Source organism: Chrysemys picta, chromosome 1 (genome assembly GCF_011386835.1).
Source record: "Chrysemys picta bellii isolate R12L10 chromosome 1, ASM1138683v2, whole genome shotgun sequence".
In the NCBI taxonomy this organism is placed as follows: Eukaryota; Metazoa; Chordata; order Testudines; family Emydidae; genus Chrysemys; species Chrysemys picta.
The window spans coordinates 174,541,718-174,562,967 of record NC_088791.1 but is presented as its reverse complement, the minus strand read 5'-3'; the positions used below and the strand labels follow the sequence as shown (position 1 = coordinate 174,562,967).

The 21,250-nt window shown below is 41.1% G+C and overlaps 1 protein-coding gene across 4 annotated transcripts in view; it reads right to left on the bottom strand.

The window, feature by feature from the left end:
* Positions 1-21,250, bottom strand: part of GBE1 (1,4-alpha-glucan branching enzyme 1) — a 285,371-nt gene that overhangs the window by 197,617 nt on the left and 66,504 nt on the right. For all 4 annotated transcript variants that reach the window (XM_065575460.1, XM_065575466.1, XM_065575471.1 and 1 more), the window contains one exon: positions 5,621-5,790. In XM_065575460.1, coding sequence (XP_065431532.1) covers positions 5,621-5,790 — 170 coding nt within the window. The remainder of the gene's footprint in view (positions 1-5,620; positions 5,791-21,250) is intronic.

Here is a 21,250-nt window from a genome sequence, read left to right as displayed (position 1 = left end):
TCCACCACTTGTTGAATCAAGGAAGATGTTGTTACCACCCTTACACATCAAGCTGGGTCTGATGAAGAACTTTGTCAAGGCCATTGACAAAACACAAGCAGCTTTCAAGTACCTCCGTGGAAAATTTCCAAGGTTAAGTGAAGCTAAGATAAAGGAAGGTGTCTTTGTTGGTCCTCAGATTCGTGAACTTCTTCGAGATGATGCATTTGGTCATGCACTGCGTGGCAAGGAAAAGACGGCATGGAAAGCCTTCCAGTTAGTGGCAATACATTTTCTCGGAAACAACAAGGCAGACAACTACAGGTTGTTGGTGGAAAACCTCCTCAAGGCATACAAAAGCCTTGGTTGCAACATGTCACTAAAGATACATTTTTTGCACTCTCATCTAGATTTTTTTCCACCGAACTGCGGAGCTGTGAGTGACGAGCACGGCGAGCGATTTCACCAGGACATTGCAACAATGGAGAAACGCTATCAGGGCAAATGGAGCCCATCAATGCTTGCAGACTATTGCTGGACAGTGACAAGAGATGCTCCATTTAATGAATACAAGAGACAAGCCAAGAAGTGCCGAGTAGACACCGAAGAGGACTAAACTATGTACATAATAGTTTTTTGCCTTTTGTTTCATAATAAATTTTATTTATATAACCCTTTTGCTGATTTTTAAAGTGTTACATAAACAGGACAGGTGAAATATTATCATGTAAAGCAACCATGAACACATGAAAAGACCTAGGTTTACAATTTATTATTAAAACTCTAATACCTACACAATATACATAGACATAAAACGTAAAAACTTAAATATCTTAGAAACAGTAGCCAATCAGTTGGTTTAATTGTCATATTTGAATTCAGCACATCAAAATACATAATAAATAGCACATTTATCTCTGAAGCAGACCACTTCTCAAAAATTGTAGAACACAAGCATCTCCATATGGAATTTGGCATCCCTGATAAAGGTGTTGAGCGGTTGTCCAGAATGGGGCATAACCCTCCACCCTTCTTTGGGATGAGGAAGTATGGTGAATAAACCCGCCGTCCCCTGTAGCGAAGTGGGGCAGGCTCTATGGCGCCCTTAAGGAGAAGGGCATCAGCTTCTTGTTGGAGGATGCACTGGGGGGATGGATCCCCACAGGAAATCCAGGGTGGGCAAGGAAGCAGAAACAACAGGAATTCTATGGAATATCCATGATGGATGATCTTCAGTACCCAATTGTCTGGGGTGATCTTGCCCCAATTGTGGATGACTAGGGCAAGACAGCCCCAAAGACAATATGGGGTGCAATAGGGATCAGGAAAGGTTTGCTGTTCTCAACCTGCACATCAAAACTGCTGTCAAGGAGGTGGTTGTGGCGGTGGAAGATGTGGGGTAACGTGACCTCTGTGACCAGTGTCATCTATGTGGCGGCTCCTGCTGGAGTTGGTAGTATGCCGGACAGGGACAGTGGCCAAGGCACGTGAGAGTGGCTCGAGAGTATGAGAAAATGGAGGGACTCATCTGTTTTCTTGTTGAACAGTTTGTGTGTGTCAAAGGGGAGGTCCTCAGTGGTGGTTTGGACCTCCTAAGGGAAACAGGACAACTGCAGCCAGGAGTCCCTGAGGAGCACGAACCCGACTGCCAGAGAATGAGAGGCAGTCAGCAGCATCCACAGCAGCCTGGAAGCCCACCTTCACCAGTCTCCCCTCATCCAGCAGCACTTGGAACTGCTGCTGTCTGCCCGGTGGCAGCTGGTGTTTGAATTCAAATAGTTCGGTATAATTGTGAAAGTCATTTCCCCAGAATAGCTTAATAATTGGAGATACAAAACTGGAGCCCCACTGAGGAATAGACTTTCCTGCTCAGCAGGTCGATCTTCTTCACCGCCCTGTCTGGGAGAGCAGATTTCTGTGGCTGCTGGCAGGCTTGCTGTGCTGCTGTGGACCACCGGGGAGTTGGGAAGTGAGTGGGTAAACAAAGTCTGCTACTTAGCAGGGACAAAGTACCTCCTCTCTGCCCTCTTGGGAGTGGGGGCCACAGGAGACGGGAGTGTGCGAAGCTAAGAACATGAAGGGACAGGGATTCCGACTCCATCCATGAGGTGTAAAAGGGAACTGGAGTAGCATCGACCCGCACGACCTATTATAGTCTCAGCTACAAACAGAAGGGGACACACATGCGGGTCAACCGTCACTGCTAGGAAAGCATTCCGGCTCCAGGGTATGGCATGCACACACCCCCATGTTGGGAATCCATATGGGGCCATCACTTGAGGAAGAAATAAGTATTTTCTAGATTCACACACACTGATTTTGCTGAAATATTTTTATCTGTTTATATCCATTTAGCACTGTAGAAGTATTCCCAGATGAGCCTTACCCAAAGCCATGGAGTGGCAAGTCTGCTTTGGACACTTACTGCCATGAAAACTGAAAACATTATACAGGCAGTCCTCAGACTTACGACGCAATTGTAAGGAACAAATTGTGTCCTAAGTCAGAACATTGGAACTCGGAACTGCAAGTATTGTAAACTTGAAACCTACAGTCATAAGTCGAATTACAGTGTCAATGTAGAAGTGTCGTAAGTGCCATTCATAACTCAAACATCGTAAAGTCGGGGACTGCCTGTATACTGGTATAATGAGAGGATGTAAACTAGTAAGCAAAACAACGCTAAATGACAAAATTAGGCAGTGTTACTCTTTGCCATCTGTATGTAACAGTCACATATTTGAATGCTAAAACCTTGAATACAGTACAGATTTAAAAAAATTAATCCTTCTAGATTTGGTTTAAATGCAGGCTTGATAATAGTCACAAGCAACAAACAATTGTGTATATGCCACTCTCCAAAACTAATTTAAGTACATTTTGGAGTTTACTACAATGTAAACTCGTTTTTCTCTAGACAGAATCTCAATACTTCTGCTGGTTCCTAAGGTAGTCCACAGGAATGAGGTTTTACAAGCTCCCTTTTTCCAACTCAATATTATTGTGATGAGCTTCAGATTTTGAAATCCAGTCTGAATTTGCCATTTTGTGTAACACAGTGTATTTGTTTTTAAATCCAAAAAATGTCAACACTACCAGATTTCCAAACAGATCACAAAAATAAAAAATACCGAAATTACCAAGACAAAAATAAATAAATAACTTAAGGATATGTATACCAATTGAGTTGCATATAATTCTAAGTGGAAAAGACTTTTCCTATGTTTAGCAGAAGTGTTTGTAATTTATATAATCCTGCTCTTTTGAACAATCAATCTGCACATTCAAATGATCATAATCAATGTTAGATATTACTCCATCCAACTCTTTAAAAATAAATAAGCAGTTGTAGCCTGCCATTTTCTGACACCTGGAAAATGATGTTCAACTACCATTTTAGTATGGCTATAAAACTTTTCCTTTTGTTAGTTTATTTATGCTGACCCCACACGCAGCAAAAAATAGTGCTATAAAAACGTGAATTTCACACATTACCAAGAAATTCATCTGAAATGTAAAAGTGATCTGACTGCAGGTCCAAATGAAACAAATGATTGTCCAGTTATTTCCTCACTACTGAAGTGCATTACCAGTTATTTTGTAAAGGGATTTAACTATACATTTCTTTAGAAAGAATGCTCAGATGTAGTTTTGTAAGTTTGTTTATATTTTAAAACAATGATAAAATGCATTTTCTCTTAGCTAAGGCCTGAGTTCACATTTCTTCTGCAACAGCCAATGTTATCTGAAACATGACTTTGCTCTTTTAAATGATCGCTACATGTAGAAAAACATTAAATGGATTTTCAATATTAATCTAGGTCAGGGATCGGCAACTTTCCGCATGTGGCCTGCCAGGATAAGTCACCTGGCAGGCTGGGCCAGTTTGTTTACCTGCCGCATCCGCGGGTTCAGCCGATTGCGGCTCCCACTGGCCGCAGTTCGCCGTTCCAGGCCAATGGGGGCTGCAGGAAGCAGCGCAGGCCAAGGGATGTGCTGGGGATGGGAAAGGATGGGGGCCAAAGACAACACCACAAGGAGATGACCTTCATTATGGACACCTGTTCTCATCTCAGTAGCTAATTAATTAGATGTGTTTATGCAAAATCTAGATTTCCAAGCACAAGGTAAATTCTTTTCACATATTAAAAAAAAAGTCAGAGGCAATAAATTCCAGACTCCTATGTAGACCCAGGTTGTATCATATGGATGAGTGCTGGATGGCATTCCAGCGAGACATCTGGTTAAGTACTGATATCATACCATGTGAATCCCAGTCATACTTTTAGGGAAGGAATTTAAGAGGGGGAAAAAAGAGAGTCTTCAAGCACTTATGAAATGCAAGTTCATTGCACTGAATTTTATACTTATACTTAGTGATTTGGGAATGTTGAAACACCTTCATCCTACATAAAGAGTTCTGTAGTTCATATTTAAATCAGATGGGAAGGTTTCACCACATCACCACCTCCCTAAACAAACTGCCCATTGTTTACAACCTTCCAAATCCATTAGTGAAAATCAAATCCAGAGTAATGACACAGTGCAACAACTTGTAAGGATTAATATCTGAAGAGGTAGAAGATTAAGTGCTCCTACAGGGATTAACCCTTATGGTAAAAGCATGAGCTATGTAAAAGCATATTTTAAGATTAGTTTCTGAAATACAATGGGTATTAACAGCTCAGTCTCTTCTCTCTTTCTATGAAAAACTTCGGATGCTAGGAAGGATATTGGTAAAATGGTAACTCACATCACGAAACTTGTAAACTTACTTTTGATTTTGATATCCTTTTCATTAGGCTGTCAATTAATTGCAGTTAACACAAAAAAATTAATCATGATTTTAAAAATTGTGATTAATTGCATTTTTAATAGCGCTGTTAAAAATAGAATACCAATTGAAATGTATTAAATATTTTGGATATTTTTCTACATTTTCCAACCCATTGATTTCAATTACAACACAGAATACAAAGTGTACAGTGCTCACTTTACATTATTTTTATTACAAATATTTGCACTGTAAAAATGATAAACCAAAAAACAGTATTTTTCAATTTACCTCATACAATTACTGTAGTCAATCTCTTTATCGTGTAAGTGCAACTTACAAATGTAGATTTTTTTGTTACATAACTGCACTCAAAAACAAACCAATGTAAAACTTTAGAGCCTACAAGTCTAGGCTCTGAAGTTTTAAATTTTTTTAGTTTTCAAATAGAGGGTTTTTGTATATAATGCTACATTTATAAGTTACACTTTCACAATAAAGAGATTGCACTACAGTACTTGTATTAACTGAATTGAAAAATACTGTTTCTTTTTAGTGCAAATATTTGTAATAAAAATATATAAAGTGAGCATTGTACACTTTTATTCTGTGTTGTAAGTGAAATCAATATATTAGAAAATGTAGAAAACGTCCAAATATATTTAAATGGTATTTATTATTCTTTACTGGCACGATTAATTGCACAATTAATCGTGATATTTTTTTTTAATTACTTGACAGCCTTACTTTTCATTAAAAAAAACAAAACAAAAAACACACACTCCATAATCTATATTATGGCAATAGATCTGGCATTATAAGAGGGAAGAAATACCAAAATGGAAAAAAATCTTTAAAAATACTTACTGAAGTCGCCAGTAAGAAACACTGCCTCTGCCCCTGGAGCCCACTCTTTGCAATATAGTCCACCATCCACAAGTTGATTGACTCCAAATGTTTTGTAACTTTTTGAAAATGTATCAAGGCCGCCTTCATTTTCTTCAATGTTCTTCAATCGGTCATGAAACACCGTATACCTTTCAAACAACAACATTAAATATATTTTAGAAAATTCAGCCATCTTATTTATAGTAGGTACGCAGATCAACACAGGACAATTTCTTATCTTAATGCATACACAGGTGTATTTTCGATTAGGGAGAGTACAGTGGCGTTTCCTCAGACTATGGTACTATACATCCCTTTATGTATTAAAAAAATAGCAGGTATTTACTTCATGCAGTTGAACTCATCTTGGCAATATTTTGATACAGCACAAGGTTTACAGTACAAAAAAGCCAGCCGCACTTCCCCCTACAGTAGGGGTAGTCAATAGGTGGATGGTGGTCCAAATCCGACCACCAGATGCTTTTGAATGGACCCAAAAACTTATTTAAATTATTTTCTCTAGGAACCTTGATAAAAAATAATTGGCTACCCCTAGCCTACAGTTTTTCACTTTACAGAAACAGTTTGTGGTTTAAGCCTACATACTGAAATTTGTGATTGACAGCCCAGAAGTCATAAGGTTATTAAACAATAAAAGGAGGACTTCACTCACACTAAGCAGCCCAGCAATTTTCCTCATGTGGCCTTTAACCAATAGCATATAGGAAGATATCCTACAGGTTTGAAAATTTCTACTGCAAGTACTGTAAATACAATAGGATCTTAATTAAGCTTAGCATCCAACAGGTCATGGCCAGCAGCAGTGCAAGACATAGGCAAGGGCCTTTCAATACCAGAAATATTTGAGAGCTACTAGACAAAGAAATAGTACTAGGTGAGTTATACAAGTTATGTGAACTTTGTTCAATTGCTCCAAGTAGTCACACTGAAGACTAGTAATGCCACAATACCATTAACGTCCAAGCCTTGAAGTGATCATTTTGATCTTGGTGGCAAATTCTGTCACCCTTACCTCCTAAAACAGTGAGACTACTCAGGGTAAGAGGTCAAGTGTGAATAAGAGCAACAGAATCAGGCCCTTAAAACTTGAAATAGTTCTCACATGGATTGCAACCACTTAGCCTTCCCCCACAAACTATAGTATTCAGATGGGTGGTAGTTTGCTAACAAGTCCAAAAACAGTCAGACAAGCCTATTATATGTTGAAGCTTGTATCCTTTTTAGGAGAAGATAAAGATTTCATGGATATCTAACCGCAAAATGGTCTACTCATCTGCCAAATTGCAATTTACTGTGTTATCTACAAAACTAAAATGCCAGAAATATGCTGCCTCCAAAATTTACTTATGCCAGTACACTTAAAGCTACACCCCCACCCCCCATCTACCTCCTCCAAAATAATTTAAGGTACTATTTTTTTTTTCTTTGATAGCAAGGAAAAAATAGAGAATGGCAGCACTGAGGTATTATACTGAGTTATTAAAGATATCCACTTTGAAGAGTCATTCATTCAAAAGGGACCATCAATCATAGTGACAACTAAGATATTACACCTTCAAGAAATGTCAACATCTGGACACCATTATGAGATTAATTTAAAGTTTTGGTTCAGAACTGGTCTCTTCAGTGGCAGAGAATTTGTGATAGAAAGGTTCAAGATGTCCCATTTGTTGGTTATTTCAATTGAAACAGGCTTATTTATATTAATGTTTACAGAGAGTTTTATTATTTTCTTAAGATTAATCTCCCCAACAGCTTTTATTATGAAGACAGATATTCACCGTGAAACCACTGTGACTCAAAAGAGGGAAGCCCCAGGATATAGTAAACAATATACTCATACCTCCCTAATGCCCATCCCCTAGTATCACTTCTGTAAATTTGCTCATGGGTGTCATGCCTCAAAATTGAGTCATGATTCCTGCGCCGTCTAAGATCAATTTCATTTATAGTGCTATAGACAGCACAATGTGTCTTACAGGCCTCTGAATATAAAGATGTCATTTTCAAGAAAAAATGTACAACAGTTGATTTTTAACAATTTTATTTGCATGCATTACATATGTCAAACACAAGCGTAGAAAAGATTTATAAAAAAAATTAAGAGAAAGGTTAAACACACCAGTAAAGAGCAACTCACTGAAACCTGCCTCAAAAGTTCAACATCTGACATTTGGCAAGATTATTCCATTATCAACAGGATCTCCTTGCAAGTGGAAGGAGCATTCCATTGGTTATAGATATTATATACTGCGTTATAAATTTCTAGTTTGCTATACAACAACATACTGAATGTGCCACACTGCAGTCTTAAGCCACACAGAAACCACCCCAAGAGAGCTGTATGCAACATTGTTTTTAAATAGTCATACTGCAGTAGCACCCAGCAGCCCTCAGACCCGCTATAATGCATATGAACTTAATGAGGCAGTCCCCTGAGGTCAGTTGGAGTTTTATCATTGACTTTAAATAGAGCCAGGATTTCATTTCAAGGAGATTACATATATTATATGCATGCAACAGAAAAACCACAGTTACCTACCTAACAATGGTTACTGTTGTTATTCGAAATGCGTTGCTCATGTCCATTCCATACTAGGTGTGTGCGCGCCCACGTGCGCGGCTGGAGATTTTTGCCTTAGCGGTACCTGTGGGGATGGCTGTGGTGCCCTCCCACGTGCGCGGCTGGAGATTTTTGCCTTAGCGGTACCTGTGGGGATGGCTGTGGTGCCCTCTGGAGTGCCATGCTCATGCAGCATCATCACCCCCTCTGTTCCTTCTTGCCGACAACTCCGACAGAGGGGTAGGAGGATGGGTAATGGAATGGACATGAGCAAAACATCTAAGAACAACAGTTATGAAGGTAGGTAACCGTTTTTTCTTCTTCGAGTTGATTCCATTCTAGACGACTCACAAGCAGAATCAACAGAGGTGTGCTCGCAGTTCACAGTCTCGCAGCATGCAGCATTGCTTTGCCAAAGCCAGCATCCTCTCAAGCCTGCTGGGTCAACGCATAGTGTGACGCGAACATGTGGACGGACGACCAGGTCGCAGCCGAACAGATCTCTTTGATCGACACCTGAGCCAGGAAGGCAGCTGACGATGCCTGTGCCCTAGTTGACTGAGCTGTCACAATCGCTGACAGAGGCACCCTTGCCAGCTCATAGCGATAGCAGATACAGGCCGAGATCCAAGACGAGATTCTCTGGGCTGACACTAGGCAATCTTTCATCTGGTCAGCTACAGCAACAAACAACTGTGTTGACCTATGGAACAGCTTTGTTCTATCAATGTAGAAGGCCAGCGCCCATCTGACGTCCAAGGTATGCAGCCTGAGCGCCTCATCCATTGCATGAGGCTTTGGACAAAGGACTGGTAAGTAAATGTCTTGACCAGTGTGGAACTGGGAGACGACCTTGGGCAGAAAGGCAGGGTGCAGACACAGCTGGACTTTGTCCTTGTAGAAGACTGTCTAGGGTGGCTCTGATGTGAGCACCCTAATCTCGGACATCCTACGGGCCGAGGTTATAACAACCAAGAAAGAGACCTTCCAGGAGAGAATCAGGAGGGAGCAGGAAGCCAAGGGTTCGAAGGGGGAGGTCATCTAGTCCAACCACCTGCTCAAAGAAGGACCAATCCCCAGGCAGATTTTTGCCCCAGATCCTTAAATGCACCCATCAAGGATTGAACTCACACCCCTGGGTTTAGCAGGCCAATACTGGTCTCAGACATGCGGGTAAAGGCGCTCCAAACTCTTCAGGAAATGCCCCATCATGTGATGGGCAAAGACCGACCGGCCTCAAAGCGGAGGATGGAACATCAAAATGGCCTCCAGGTCTACCTTGATTGAAGATAGTGACTGACCTTGGTGCTCAAGGTGCAGTAAATAGTCCAGGATGTCCTGCAGCAGGGCCTCATCCACGTGAATGTGATGGTCCATGGCCCAACACATGAACAGCTTCCACTTTGCCACATATATTGCCCTGGTGGACTGTTTTCTGCTACCAAGCAAAACCTGCTGGACATCAGTGGAACAGCCCCATTCGTCCGCACTGAGCCACACAGAAGCCAAGCTGTCAAGTGCAGCAAATTCAGGTGCAAGTGCAGCAGGTTGCAGTGGTTCTATGACAGCAGATCTGGCTGATGAGGTAGCTGCGGGTGGTTGCTGAGAGACTCAGCAGCATGACGAACCAGTGGTGACAAGGCTCGCTGGGGCTATGAGGATGACCATTGCTTTGTCATGAGCAAGACTCTGTGGATTAACTGAACCGGCAGGAAGGCGTACATCAACACTCCCAACCACGGAATGAGGAATGTGTCCAACAAGGAGCCCTTGTCCCTGGCCTGCAGAGAATAGAACACGTGGCACTTCCTGTTCTGTCTGGACACAAACAGGTCTACCTGTGGAGACTCCCACCTGTGAAAGATTAGGGTGACCACCTCTGGATGGAGCGACAATTTGTGGCGAGATGAGAAGTCCTGCTGAGGTGATCTGCCCTGACATTCTTGGCTCCGGGAAAGTGGGCAGCTACCAGATGAATGGCAGGTAAAGTCCCAGAGGCTGAGCACTTCCCAACAAAGGGCCAGTGACCTCACTCTGACCTGCCTGTTGATGTAGTACATTGTAGCTATATTGTCCATCAGAATCTGCATCACCCTGCCCTTCAGGTGGGGCAAGAACACCTGGCAGGCCTGGCAAACCGCTCTGAGCTCCCTGATGTTGATATGAAGGGCAAGATCGCTGTGTAGCCAGCGACCCTGGGTGTTGAGCTCGCCAAGATGTGCTCTCCAGCCCAGGTCTGATGCATCCGAAACCAGGGTAAGCGACGGAGATGGGGTCACAAAGGGAACCCCTTGTAGCACCAACTCTGGATTCAGCCACCAGTCTAAGGATGAGAGGATGCAGCTTGGCACCATGACTACCCTGTCCAAGGCATGCCTGCTGGGGATATAGACTGAGGCCAACTATGCCTGAAAAGTTCACAGGCACATGTGGGCTGTGGTAAGAGAATGGCTCTTCATGTGGGCAATCAAGTCAGACATGGCCTGGAGGCATGCTTCCAGAAGGAAGGCCCTGGCTCACATGGAGTCGAGAACTGCTCCAATAAACTCTATGTGCTGGACTGGTGCTAATATGGACTTTATGGTGTTTTACAGGCCCAGATCACTTCAGATGGATCACACCAGGTCGATGCTCCATTTGATCTGCTCTGGAGACCTACCCTTGATGAGCCAGTTGTTGACATATGGGAAGATCTACCCCACGCCCCCAACGTCTCAGATAAGCTGCTACCAGTGCCACACATTTAGTGAACACCCTGGGAACCAAAGACAGGCCAAAGGGTAATGCCGTGAACTGGAAGTGACGCCCGACCACTATAAAGCACAAAAAATGCCTGTGGCCTGGGAATATAGAGACATGAAAAGTAAGCGTCCTTTAAGCCGTGATCTGCCGAGAGCGGCATACCAGTCCCCCGGATCCAGGGAAGGGATGATGGAGGCCAGGGAGACCATGTGGAACTTCAACTTCTTGAGACCACACAGGTCCAAGCTGGGCTGAGGCCCCCTTTGGCCTTTGGGATTAGGAAGTAGCAGGAGTAGAAGCCTCTTCTTTCCATGTCGCAAGGAATCTCTTCCACAGCCCCCAAGCTCAGGAGCGTCTTTATCTCCTGAATGAGGAACTGCTCATGAGAAGGGTCCCTGAAGAGGGATGGGAAAATGGGGCTTGAGGGGCGGGAAGGAGGGGCAGCCAGGAAGTGCAGGGTATAGCCCTGGGCCACTATGTCCACGACCCAGTGGTCTGACATAAACCACGACCCAGCCGAGCGGTAGGCGGAAAGGCAGTTGAGGAAAAGGCGGGTAGGATCTGGTCAACTGACTAGAGTGTCACTCTCAGGCGCACCCTCAAAACGATCACTTCTGGCCCCCTGGGTGTTTGGCTACCTCAGGCTCGGTTGGCAGGCGGGAGGAAGAAGGGCAATGACGACTAAAACTAGTGTCCCTTCTCCTCGTAGGTCCCTGATCAGTCTGCTAGGGTCTTGGCAGCGGTGGTGGTCGGAAGGGCTTCCTGGCTGATTGTGGCATGTGCATGCCCAACAAGCGAAGGGTAGCCCTAGTGTCCTTCAACCCGTGCAGCTTGTCATCCGTTTGGTCCGAGAACAGACCAACTCCATCAAAGGGGAGGTCCTGGATTGAGGCCTGCATCTCCTGGGAGAGGCCTGCAGTCTGGAGCCAGGAACAATGTCACATGACCACCGTCAATGCAACCACCCTTGCTACCAAGTCCACCACGTCCCATGCCATTTGCAGGGAGCATCTGGACGCCGCCGTGCCCTCCTCCACCAGCATGCCAAACTCTTGAGCCAAACCCCGAGGGAGGGATTCCTGGAGGTTTTTGAGACTGTCCCAGAGATTAAAATTGTACCAGCCCAGCAGGGTCTGATGATTCGCCACCCAAAATTGTTGGCTGACAGTAGAATAAATCTTTCTCCCAAATAAATCAAGTTTCTTAGCATCCTTGTTTTTGGCAGTCTAGGAAGTGGGGACCTGCTTGTCTTTTTCATTGGCTGCAGAGACAAAAGGCTAATGAACACCTCAGTCAGCTGTCTATGGGATCAAAGGGACCATCATCTGATTAAGTGGCCACTCTTCCATTGGGGGGGGGAAGGAAGCGCAAACCTATATTTTGACAAAGAAGCAGGTCCCTGGCCACACAGACTGTCTCCTGAACATCAGTTGGAGATGATTCTTGCACAAGAGAAAGGGGTATAAGAGGAGAGGGCAGACACCCCAAATCACATCTCCCTTGCTCTCTACTCATGGTATTAACAACAGCCAAGGAACAAAGAAAGCAGCATTGGACTAGGAGGGAGATCCTGACAAAGAGTTCCTGCAGGTTTCCTGGCTGAACCATGTGGGAAGAGAGGCCTTTGCTTTGTATTCGCTTAGCTTGTTAAGTTAAGTGTTAATCACATTTTACCTTTTATTTCCTTGTAACCAATTCTGACTTGTATGCCTCATTACTGGTCACAATCTCCCTTTCCATATTTAATACATTTGTTTCTTCGTTTTAGTTAAATCAGTGTGTTTGGACTGAAATGTTTGGGAAACTCCATTTGGGATAACTAGATTTGTACATATTTTCTGCTAATAAATGACAGACTTTACATGAGCTTGTATCATCCAGGAGGGTGAAGGCCAGTACAAGATGCACATTTTTGTTGGAAAGTCTGGGACTTTGTTTACTGCTGTTGCTCTGTTATGTAATTAATGAGTGTCTGCACTCATACAGGATAGCTGGGAGTGATTTACATGCTGGAGGCTGTGTGTGATCAGGCCAGGAGTGGTTACTCTCACAGCAAAGCAGGGTAAAAGGCAGTCCAGATTGGAGCATTGAGGGGACATAGCTATCTGTCAGTCCAGATTGTACCCTGGGTAATGTCACAAATGCTCACTAGCAAGACCTCTCAGCTTTCCCTTTTCAAATAAATTCAGTAGTAACCCTCAAACACACCCCATTACCCAAAATAAAAACAAAGTGTTAGCACAACATCCAAATTCACTACTAAAAATGTTTTGCAATATAAAATAATTCTAACAAGTAAATTATTCTAGAATTCTCACTCCAACATATTAGCCCTCCATCCCCACTCCATCATGGTTTTCAGCAGGATTTGAACTCAACCTTCATCTCCCCAGCACAGACTTCTTCAACCTGCTACTGCTATCAGTGAAGTGGAAGGGGAAAGGTAGGCTGCCTGCCTCGGATTATCAGGCCACAGAGGGAGACACCATACTTGACTCAGGTAGATAACCGTTTGTTACCTAAGATGTCAGCTATGAGGATTTCTGGGTTCTGTTCCTGACTCTACTGGCTATAGACAGCATAGACAAACAATCTCCTTGAGTTATACACAGGAATTGAATCCAGGATCTCTAGATCCTAAAGCATTAGCCTCTATCACTTGAGCTAAAGGATCACATCCATGGAGGTACTAGGAGATTCATAAGTCCCTATATCTCACTGACCTAGTCTCTAGAGAGGGACAAAGAGAATGCTGTTAGTATTACAGAAGCACATGGATTTAGACTGCTTCCAAAAGCCAGCACGGCAGAGTGGGAGAGGCATAAGAACGACCATACTGAGTCAGACCAAAGGTGCATCTAGCCCTGTATCCTGTCTTCTGACAGCAGCCAATGCCAGCTGCTCCAGAGGGAATTAACAGAACACCTACTCATCAAGTGATCCATCCTGTCACCCATTCCCAGCTTCTAGCATCCCATCTCTGTTTGCAGTGACCAACCTTCCGGTTATCATCTGCAAAATGAGTTAAAGGTAATTGCCTGCCCCTAAGGGAGGGGTATGTGCTTGGTTAATAAGGGCCGTGAAGTGCACAGAAGTACTGAAAACTGTCAGTAGAAGATCTGGGATTAGAACCCACAGACCTTTTGGCTTGTAGCTCAGAGTATCTATTTGAGAAATGGTCACTCATGCTCTCATGTTACCACTTGTGCAAGAAAGTGAGAAATGCGTAAGAGACATGCAACACTTCTCAGGTCTGTTCCTGCTCCTGTTGCAAACCCTACTATATCAGGTCAAAAACAGATTGATATTGAAAGGAAAAAATTAGATATGATGCCTATGTTAGAGCATGGCAAAAAAGTGGGATGAGGATGTACCCATCCACCAGTTCATTGCAAAGGGATTTACAACGGCAACAAAAAGCCTGTAGAGCACTCCTCCAAGCCATTGAAATGCAATGTACTGTTGACACTCCTTTACCATTGTAGTAACAGTTCACCTATTTTGGTTACTTACGTCTATCCTTTACTACACTTTGCCATATCTGCTGAAAGGTTTGCATTTGAATTAAATAGCCACTTTATTCCTTTTAGTCTCTACTTTCCCCATTTTACTCAACTCTTCAAGTCCTATTCAATTCAGCTTATATATTTTAGAATAGGCAAACTAACATTTGTGCAGGAGTGTAACATATAAAGTGAACAGAAAAGATTAATTTTCAAATAACTTGCTTTAGAAGCACCAAAGGTCAATGGCTGACTTTACACAGATCAGCCCATTGGAGGAACCTGTCACTTTGCTTTTCTGATAGTTTAAAAAATGAACATGTCACTCATTTCTGCAATGATCCAAAGATGTCTATGTATGGGTGAATGTGTCCTTTCCCTATAAGCTCTAGCTGCACTATTAAAGTCACTCCATATGCAAATACTTCATCTTTCCCTCTTCTTTGAGCTATTCATTGGAATGCCATGGTGGTTTAACATTACATTCATCCCTTCATTGATCACCAGCAGACAGCACCAATCTGGAATCAAAGTTAAAAGTTCAACATTTGCATAGATAGGAATGGGTATGTTTTATTTACTTTAAGCGTCCCGATGTCCCTTTATGTTTTCAAATTCCAGTACATCATTTGTCATTTTCAGTTGTTTAAATGAGGTACAAGGCCTTGTGAACTCTTATGGAAATTAATGTTTAGTGTACAGTAAATCAGAATGGAAGCCTTGCATGGGGCACAGTTAATTAGGTCAAATTTGTGAGTATGTGATAACTGTAAAAGTCTTCTTCTCCAGAAAACACAGCCTTGTAGTATCCCACTATAACTAACTGAACTTATTCTACATTTCCTCAGTAGTGCAGTTAGATTTCTTTCAAATCCTGATCAGAAAAACTAGTATATGAAGCATTTGAACTTCTGGATGCTGATAGTTATGTTTGTTGATGAGTACAACCATCTGTTTAATTAAGATTTGTTTCTACTTTATAGGATAATCTTTGCCCCGCAGATCAAACAGCTGAAATTAGTCTTCTATACAGTCAGGACTACTAGAAAGGAAAGACTGGATGGAAATAGCTAAATCCTGTATATAAAGTCAGAGGCATCTTAGTGCCTATTTCTGCAGCAGAAATAAGTCTATCCTAATTTTAATACATTACTTGCATGGCAGTTATTTTAAATTCATTTTAGATGTAAGCAATGTCTTTATTGTCCCCTTATATACACAATTTAAACTATCCCTACTGTCACTTTAGCCTTCAAGGTTTATTATGCCTTTCACCTTGAGGGAGTGTCTGCGGCTTCTTCAGCAGGTACAATCTCTCATTAGTACAAATAGAGCAGGTTAACAGAAGCCTATGGCGGGGCTAAGCAGAAGCTGTATTTTAATTACCTTTCTTACCTCCATTAAAAGTAGGGGAAATGTTTACTGCATTCTCCCCATCTCCAAACCAGAAACTAAGTCTGCAGTAAAAATGGATGATACAAACTGGACACAATGTTTAAAGTTGGACAAATGAATTCATTTATACTATGGATAACGATAATGAGCAATTATTTGTTCTGCCTAAAGTTCTCCATACAGATCATCTGATTTTTTTTTTTTTAAGTAAATAAAAAATGCAGTAACATGCAAGTCCCAGCACTGAAATACCTCTTAATTTCCACAAATATGATGAAAAGAATCTAGAGTACTCGGAAAGATTAAATGATAATTATAAAGTTTTTCTTGACATTTCCAGTCAGCAGCTGCTAATTCTGGTAGAGATGTAAATACTAATAAGCAATTAAATCTAATAAGTAAGCAGTCTATTTTAATAATATTTCAGCAAGCAAACCATTGCTAACTTTAAAATGCTGGCACAATGTTTTCTTAAACATGGAGTAAATTAGTTAAAACTGTAACCCTTTCCCTATTTTATTTTCTCAAATATTTTACGATATTAATGACTGTACTGACAGCAATTTGGCAGTCAGTGCATCTTGCAAGTTTTTTCCAGTTGCTTAACATTCAACATCCACACGGTTAATTCAGAACTAAAAGGTGAAAGTGAAAGTGATTAGAAAAAGATTTAAATACTGATTGTTTTTTTCATAGGTCATTTCACTGATTTTTTCTGATCAGATTCCAGTATTTGAGAGCTGAATTACAAATATTTACCCTTCTCTAATATCAATTTCTTTCTACCAGAAGCCTAGAGAACTAGTTATTAAGGCACCAATACTGCAAAAATACATGCACATAAACAACCCCATTTGCTTCAATGCGGCTACTCACCTGTGTAAATCTTTGCAGGATCAGGGCCTAAGAAGCATCTCTAGCGATCTGAGACATATGTTGGGATATCAAGTATTCCATTTGAAAAATGACAACTAAACTTGGTAAAATAGTGCTCTGAGTCAATTTCAACATAAAGTTATTCTGCATTTATTTTCACGGTAATCAGAGTAGTTAGACTACATTTTTCATTGACAGCAGTCAAAAATAGAGTTTAAGCTTTCATTTTATATTCTTTGCTAGTACATACTGGCTCAATTTAACTATGTAATATTTCCTGTTTAATCCATTGTTGTATAAAGATTTTCCTACAAACGTTTTAAGTTGAAGAGCAGCTATTTCACTCAATGCTCATTGTTTCAATACATCTGTTTAACATCTAAATTGTAGATGGATTGCATGCTGAAACAGGGTTTTCGGGGTTTTTTTTTTTTTTTTTTTTTTTGTTATAAACATTCTCTTCTCTTTAATGATTACCATGGCAGGGTTTTGATTTGGGGGGAGGGGGGAGAGAAGGGGAGATAAACATAACTACAGAGAAACCACATCATATTTGAGGAGAATGCTGCAGAAAATGTAAAAAGATTTCTTTCTAGAAATCAGTAGACGAAGACTGTGTTAGCTCACGTTTGATATTACACAAGAGAAAATAAACTGAAAGGTCATCTCAACAGTTACAGTGTTGCCCTTTTCCAAGGTAATCAGCAGAGCATGTAGCAAAGACGCGAACACAAGCGTGACTGCAAAGACAGTAGCTGATAAAGAGGCATGCAGCCAAAAGTACATGGGACAAAATACTACACTTCCAATGCCAATTGAGGAGTGTGGCCAATTGAAGAGTGAGGCATTGGTAATTCTGATTTATTACTTTAATTTAAAATTGTGTTCTTGTTAAACATTCAAGTTTTTATATTGCCAAAAGATACCAGAATGTTTAATACTAACATTAATCACATACCTAGGTAAACTGAAAGACCAATATCATTATTAATTTGTTTGCAATGTTGAGACAATACAGTCATTAAAATTAATTTATCTAGTTTACTATGCATGTTTACTGTAACTATACAAGCTCCTTTTGGAATTCAACAGGGTTTAAATTAAGGACTAGATGGTAAACCTTTTCCATATTAAAATAAGCAGCTTAGTTTCTTCTCAGCACAGAATACTTATTGCTGGAATCTTCCACACAGACTTCTCAATCATATTAAAATAAGCTTTAAAAGCAAAAATAATTCAGACCATCTTAAAAGTTTTATTTACTTGAAGTATTTTAAATGGAGCTGTAAGTCGTAACATATCAATTCCCAGTTGAGTCCACTGTCAACTATTGCTAAAGGACTTATTTTGTATTAACAGATATCAAGGTTGAGTCTGGAAAAAAATAAACTCAACAAGTCCCACAGCAACAATACTGACAGCTACAAAGTCCGAATCAAAACTCAGACTAAAATAATAGCTGCACTCAGGCTTTGGGAAAAAACAGGGACAATGTTGATCACTTCTGAAGAGCTTTTTTGGTTGGCAAGCCCTACTATTCCATAAAGCTTAAGACTTTCTTTACACATTGACAAGGCTAAGGAACCCAAGTATCAAGGGAATGGCAATGGGCACTATTTATAAAACTTTCTTAAAATATTTTTGGTATGATTCAGCACACCCCTACAGATTGTTAAGGATCAAAGTTCTGCACATAGTGACCTTGGTCCACAGCAGTTTATTTCTACTGCATTTAATTTTAGTTGGTTGCACTATGGAATGTGATCTTTAAATGGCCTTTATTAGTTTGTCACAGCAGTGAACATAAGAAGCCATCTGTTTCTTCTCAAATTTGGACTCCAAGTGTGCTCTATCAGTTTGGCTTCAGTTTTCTTGTTTATTCTGCAAGTAATGTTATCTTAAAGGAGCACAATAATATGCTGAATAGGATTTACCTTTCTACATCGATACTGAGCACAATAAGCTTTATACAAAAATCTTAATTCCCTACCAAAAGGGGGTGGGGGGACATCATCCTACAATGTCAGAATTTCATTCCTTGCCAACTTCGCCCAAATCAACAGGATTTTGACTGGCACTGCTGGTTATGTTAACCATGCATCCACCTTTTGAAGGAACGTTACCCAAACTTATTCCACTGTTTAACAAAAAACACTATTGCTAAAGAGAGAACAATGAAGCAGCAATAGCTGCTCCAGCTTCACTATGAATTTCCATAATAAGCCTACTTCAGGTCCCTCTAGAATTCATCAGACCACTATCTGGTCTTTGAAAAGAGCCAGTACCAGTTACCTAGAGGGAGAGGCAAGAAACCCTGTTGCTGTGATAAAAGTCTGTCCATGGGTGGGGGGAGAGAAGAGTTTCTTCACAACTTCTCTCCATCATTAGTTGGCCTCTGCCCTGAAGTATGAGTGTTTATATTCGCAATACTTTTTGGTTGTCTAGTGTAACTGTGGATATTCGTTATTCATACAAAACAAATAATCCTTTAAATCCTACTAAACCCAACTCATTTACACTTGCAATGAGTTCCAAAGATTTATTATATATGATATACAAATATTTCATTTTATGTGCTTTAAATTTGTTGCCTTTCATTTTAATTGAATCCCCCCTTGTCGTATTACAGGGAAGAGTAAATAGTATAGAGGAAGTAAATTGGAGGCTAAGCAACAGAGGGTCCTGTGGCACCTTTGAGACTAACAGAAGTATTGGGAGCATAAGCTTTCGTGGGTAAGAACCTCACTTCTTCAGATGCAAGAAGTGAGGTTCCTACCCACGAAAGCTTATGCTCCCAATACTTCTGTTAGTCTCAAAGGTGCCACAGGACCCTCTGTTGCTTTTTACAGATTCAGACTAACACGGCTACCCCTCTGATACTTGACTTCCTCTATACTGTTCTTTTATTATACTTCTCACTTTCCCTCTTATTAACCTGCTTGCCAATAAACTTTCCACTCATCCTATGGAAATTTTTGCAAGTCTTTAATCATTCGTTACACACTTCTGGATCACTATCTTTTTGCTTTAATATGACCAAAACTGCTCTGTTTTCCAGGCAAGTCCATATAATACCATTAGATTTCCAACAATAGTTTTCTACCCCGTTCCTTACACATTCTAACATTTTAGGATATTCACTAACTCTGCACTTTGGACAAAGGTTGTCAATACTCTAGACAGCTCAAGTAAACTCAGTTCTTCCAACCTCCCAAATGCGACTGACTTTACATTTTAGAACCCAGTAATTTGTATGGAGTTGTCCATATTATTTCTTCCAGAATAGAGTCTCTTGCATTTGTTTGCACTGAATTTCATCCGTTATCATAGTGTCCATTCGCATACTTTTGTTAAATATGAAGTCTTCTAACCTGACTAAATTGTGTCATCTGCAAATCTTGCCCCTTCAATATTAATCCCATTTCCAGATTAAGATTATATTAGAATGCTGGTCCTTGCACCGATTTTGAGGCTTGCCACTGTTAACCTTGTGCCATGTTGAAAACTGACCATTTATTCCTTCTCAAACATTTCCTAGTCTTGATAAAAAATATTACTTCTCACTCCCTCACTAATTTTCTTAGAAGCCTTGTGAAAAATAAATTTGTCATTCCAACTAAATTACAACTGTGGTTGTGACATAAATTCCCTGTAAACTGAGCAGCTGGGCAGTCACCCAGCAGGCTATCAAAGTGCCATGGAGTTCAGGTATCCCTCCCTCCACTGCCATGTGCTGCTCCTGCCCTCTGCCTTGGAGCTGCTCCCAGGAGCCTCCTGCTTACTGTGCAGAGTGGGGGAGGGTGCTGATGTCAGTATGTCCCCTCCCCCCAACCCTGTACCCCATCTCCACAGAGTGGGGTGGGGGGAAAACACAGCAGGGCTCGGGATGGAGAGCTTGCTGGCAGCTGCTGCTGTGTCTGAACTTACTGATCTACTTAAAAGGGCAGCGTACTTAAAGTGGCATCAGCGTACTTAAACAGGCAATGCACGTCTCACACTCACACTGTTGTTGTTACTTCTTGATACTTCTTTCAAAGTGTTATTTTAGTTTTTTGACTGGCCTATGTATTTCATAATTTTTATTTCTCTTACGCTTAAATTTAATTTTTTGAGTAGTGAGTTCTAAAATGCCTAACCTGTCCTGGCTAGAGTAATCATCCCTATGGTAACTTTTAAAAAATAGATATATATTTTATCTAGGTTTTTGGTTTCTACTGGTGGCGCATATCTGCACATTACCTCAATGTGGTGCACATAAAATTCATTCTGCACATGGATTGAAAAAATTAGAGGGAACACTGGTTGTGACCTGCAATAGATATGTCAGATTTTCCTTCCTGTCTGAAGCCAGAAGGAGACTTCTTGTATGTGAAGCACAACCTGGCAGCTATACTGGTAGAACAAAAAATATTGGATTCAAGGGACAAGTACAGACACTACATCACACCAGAGAAGCTAAGGTGTTCTTGGACAGCCAGATTAAGGAAACATTAATACACTAGATTCAAA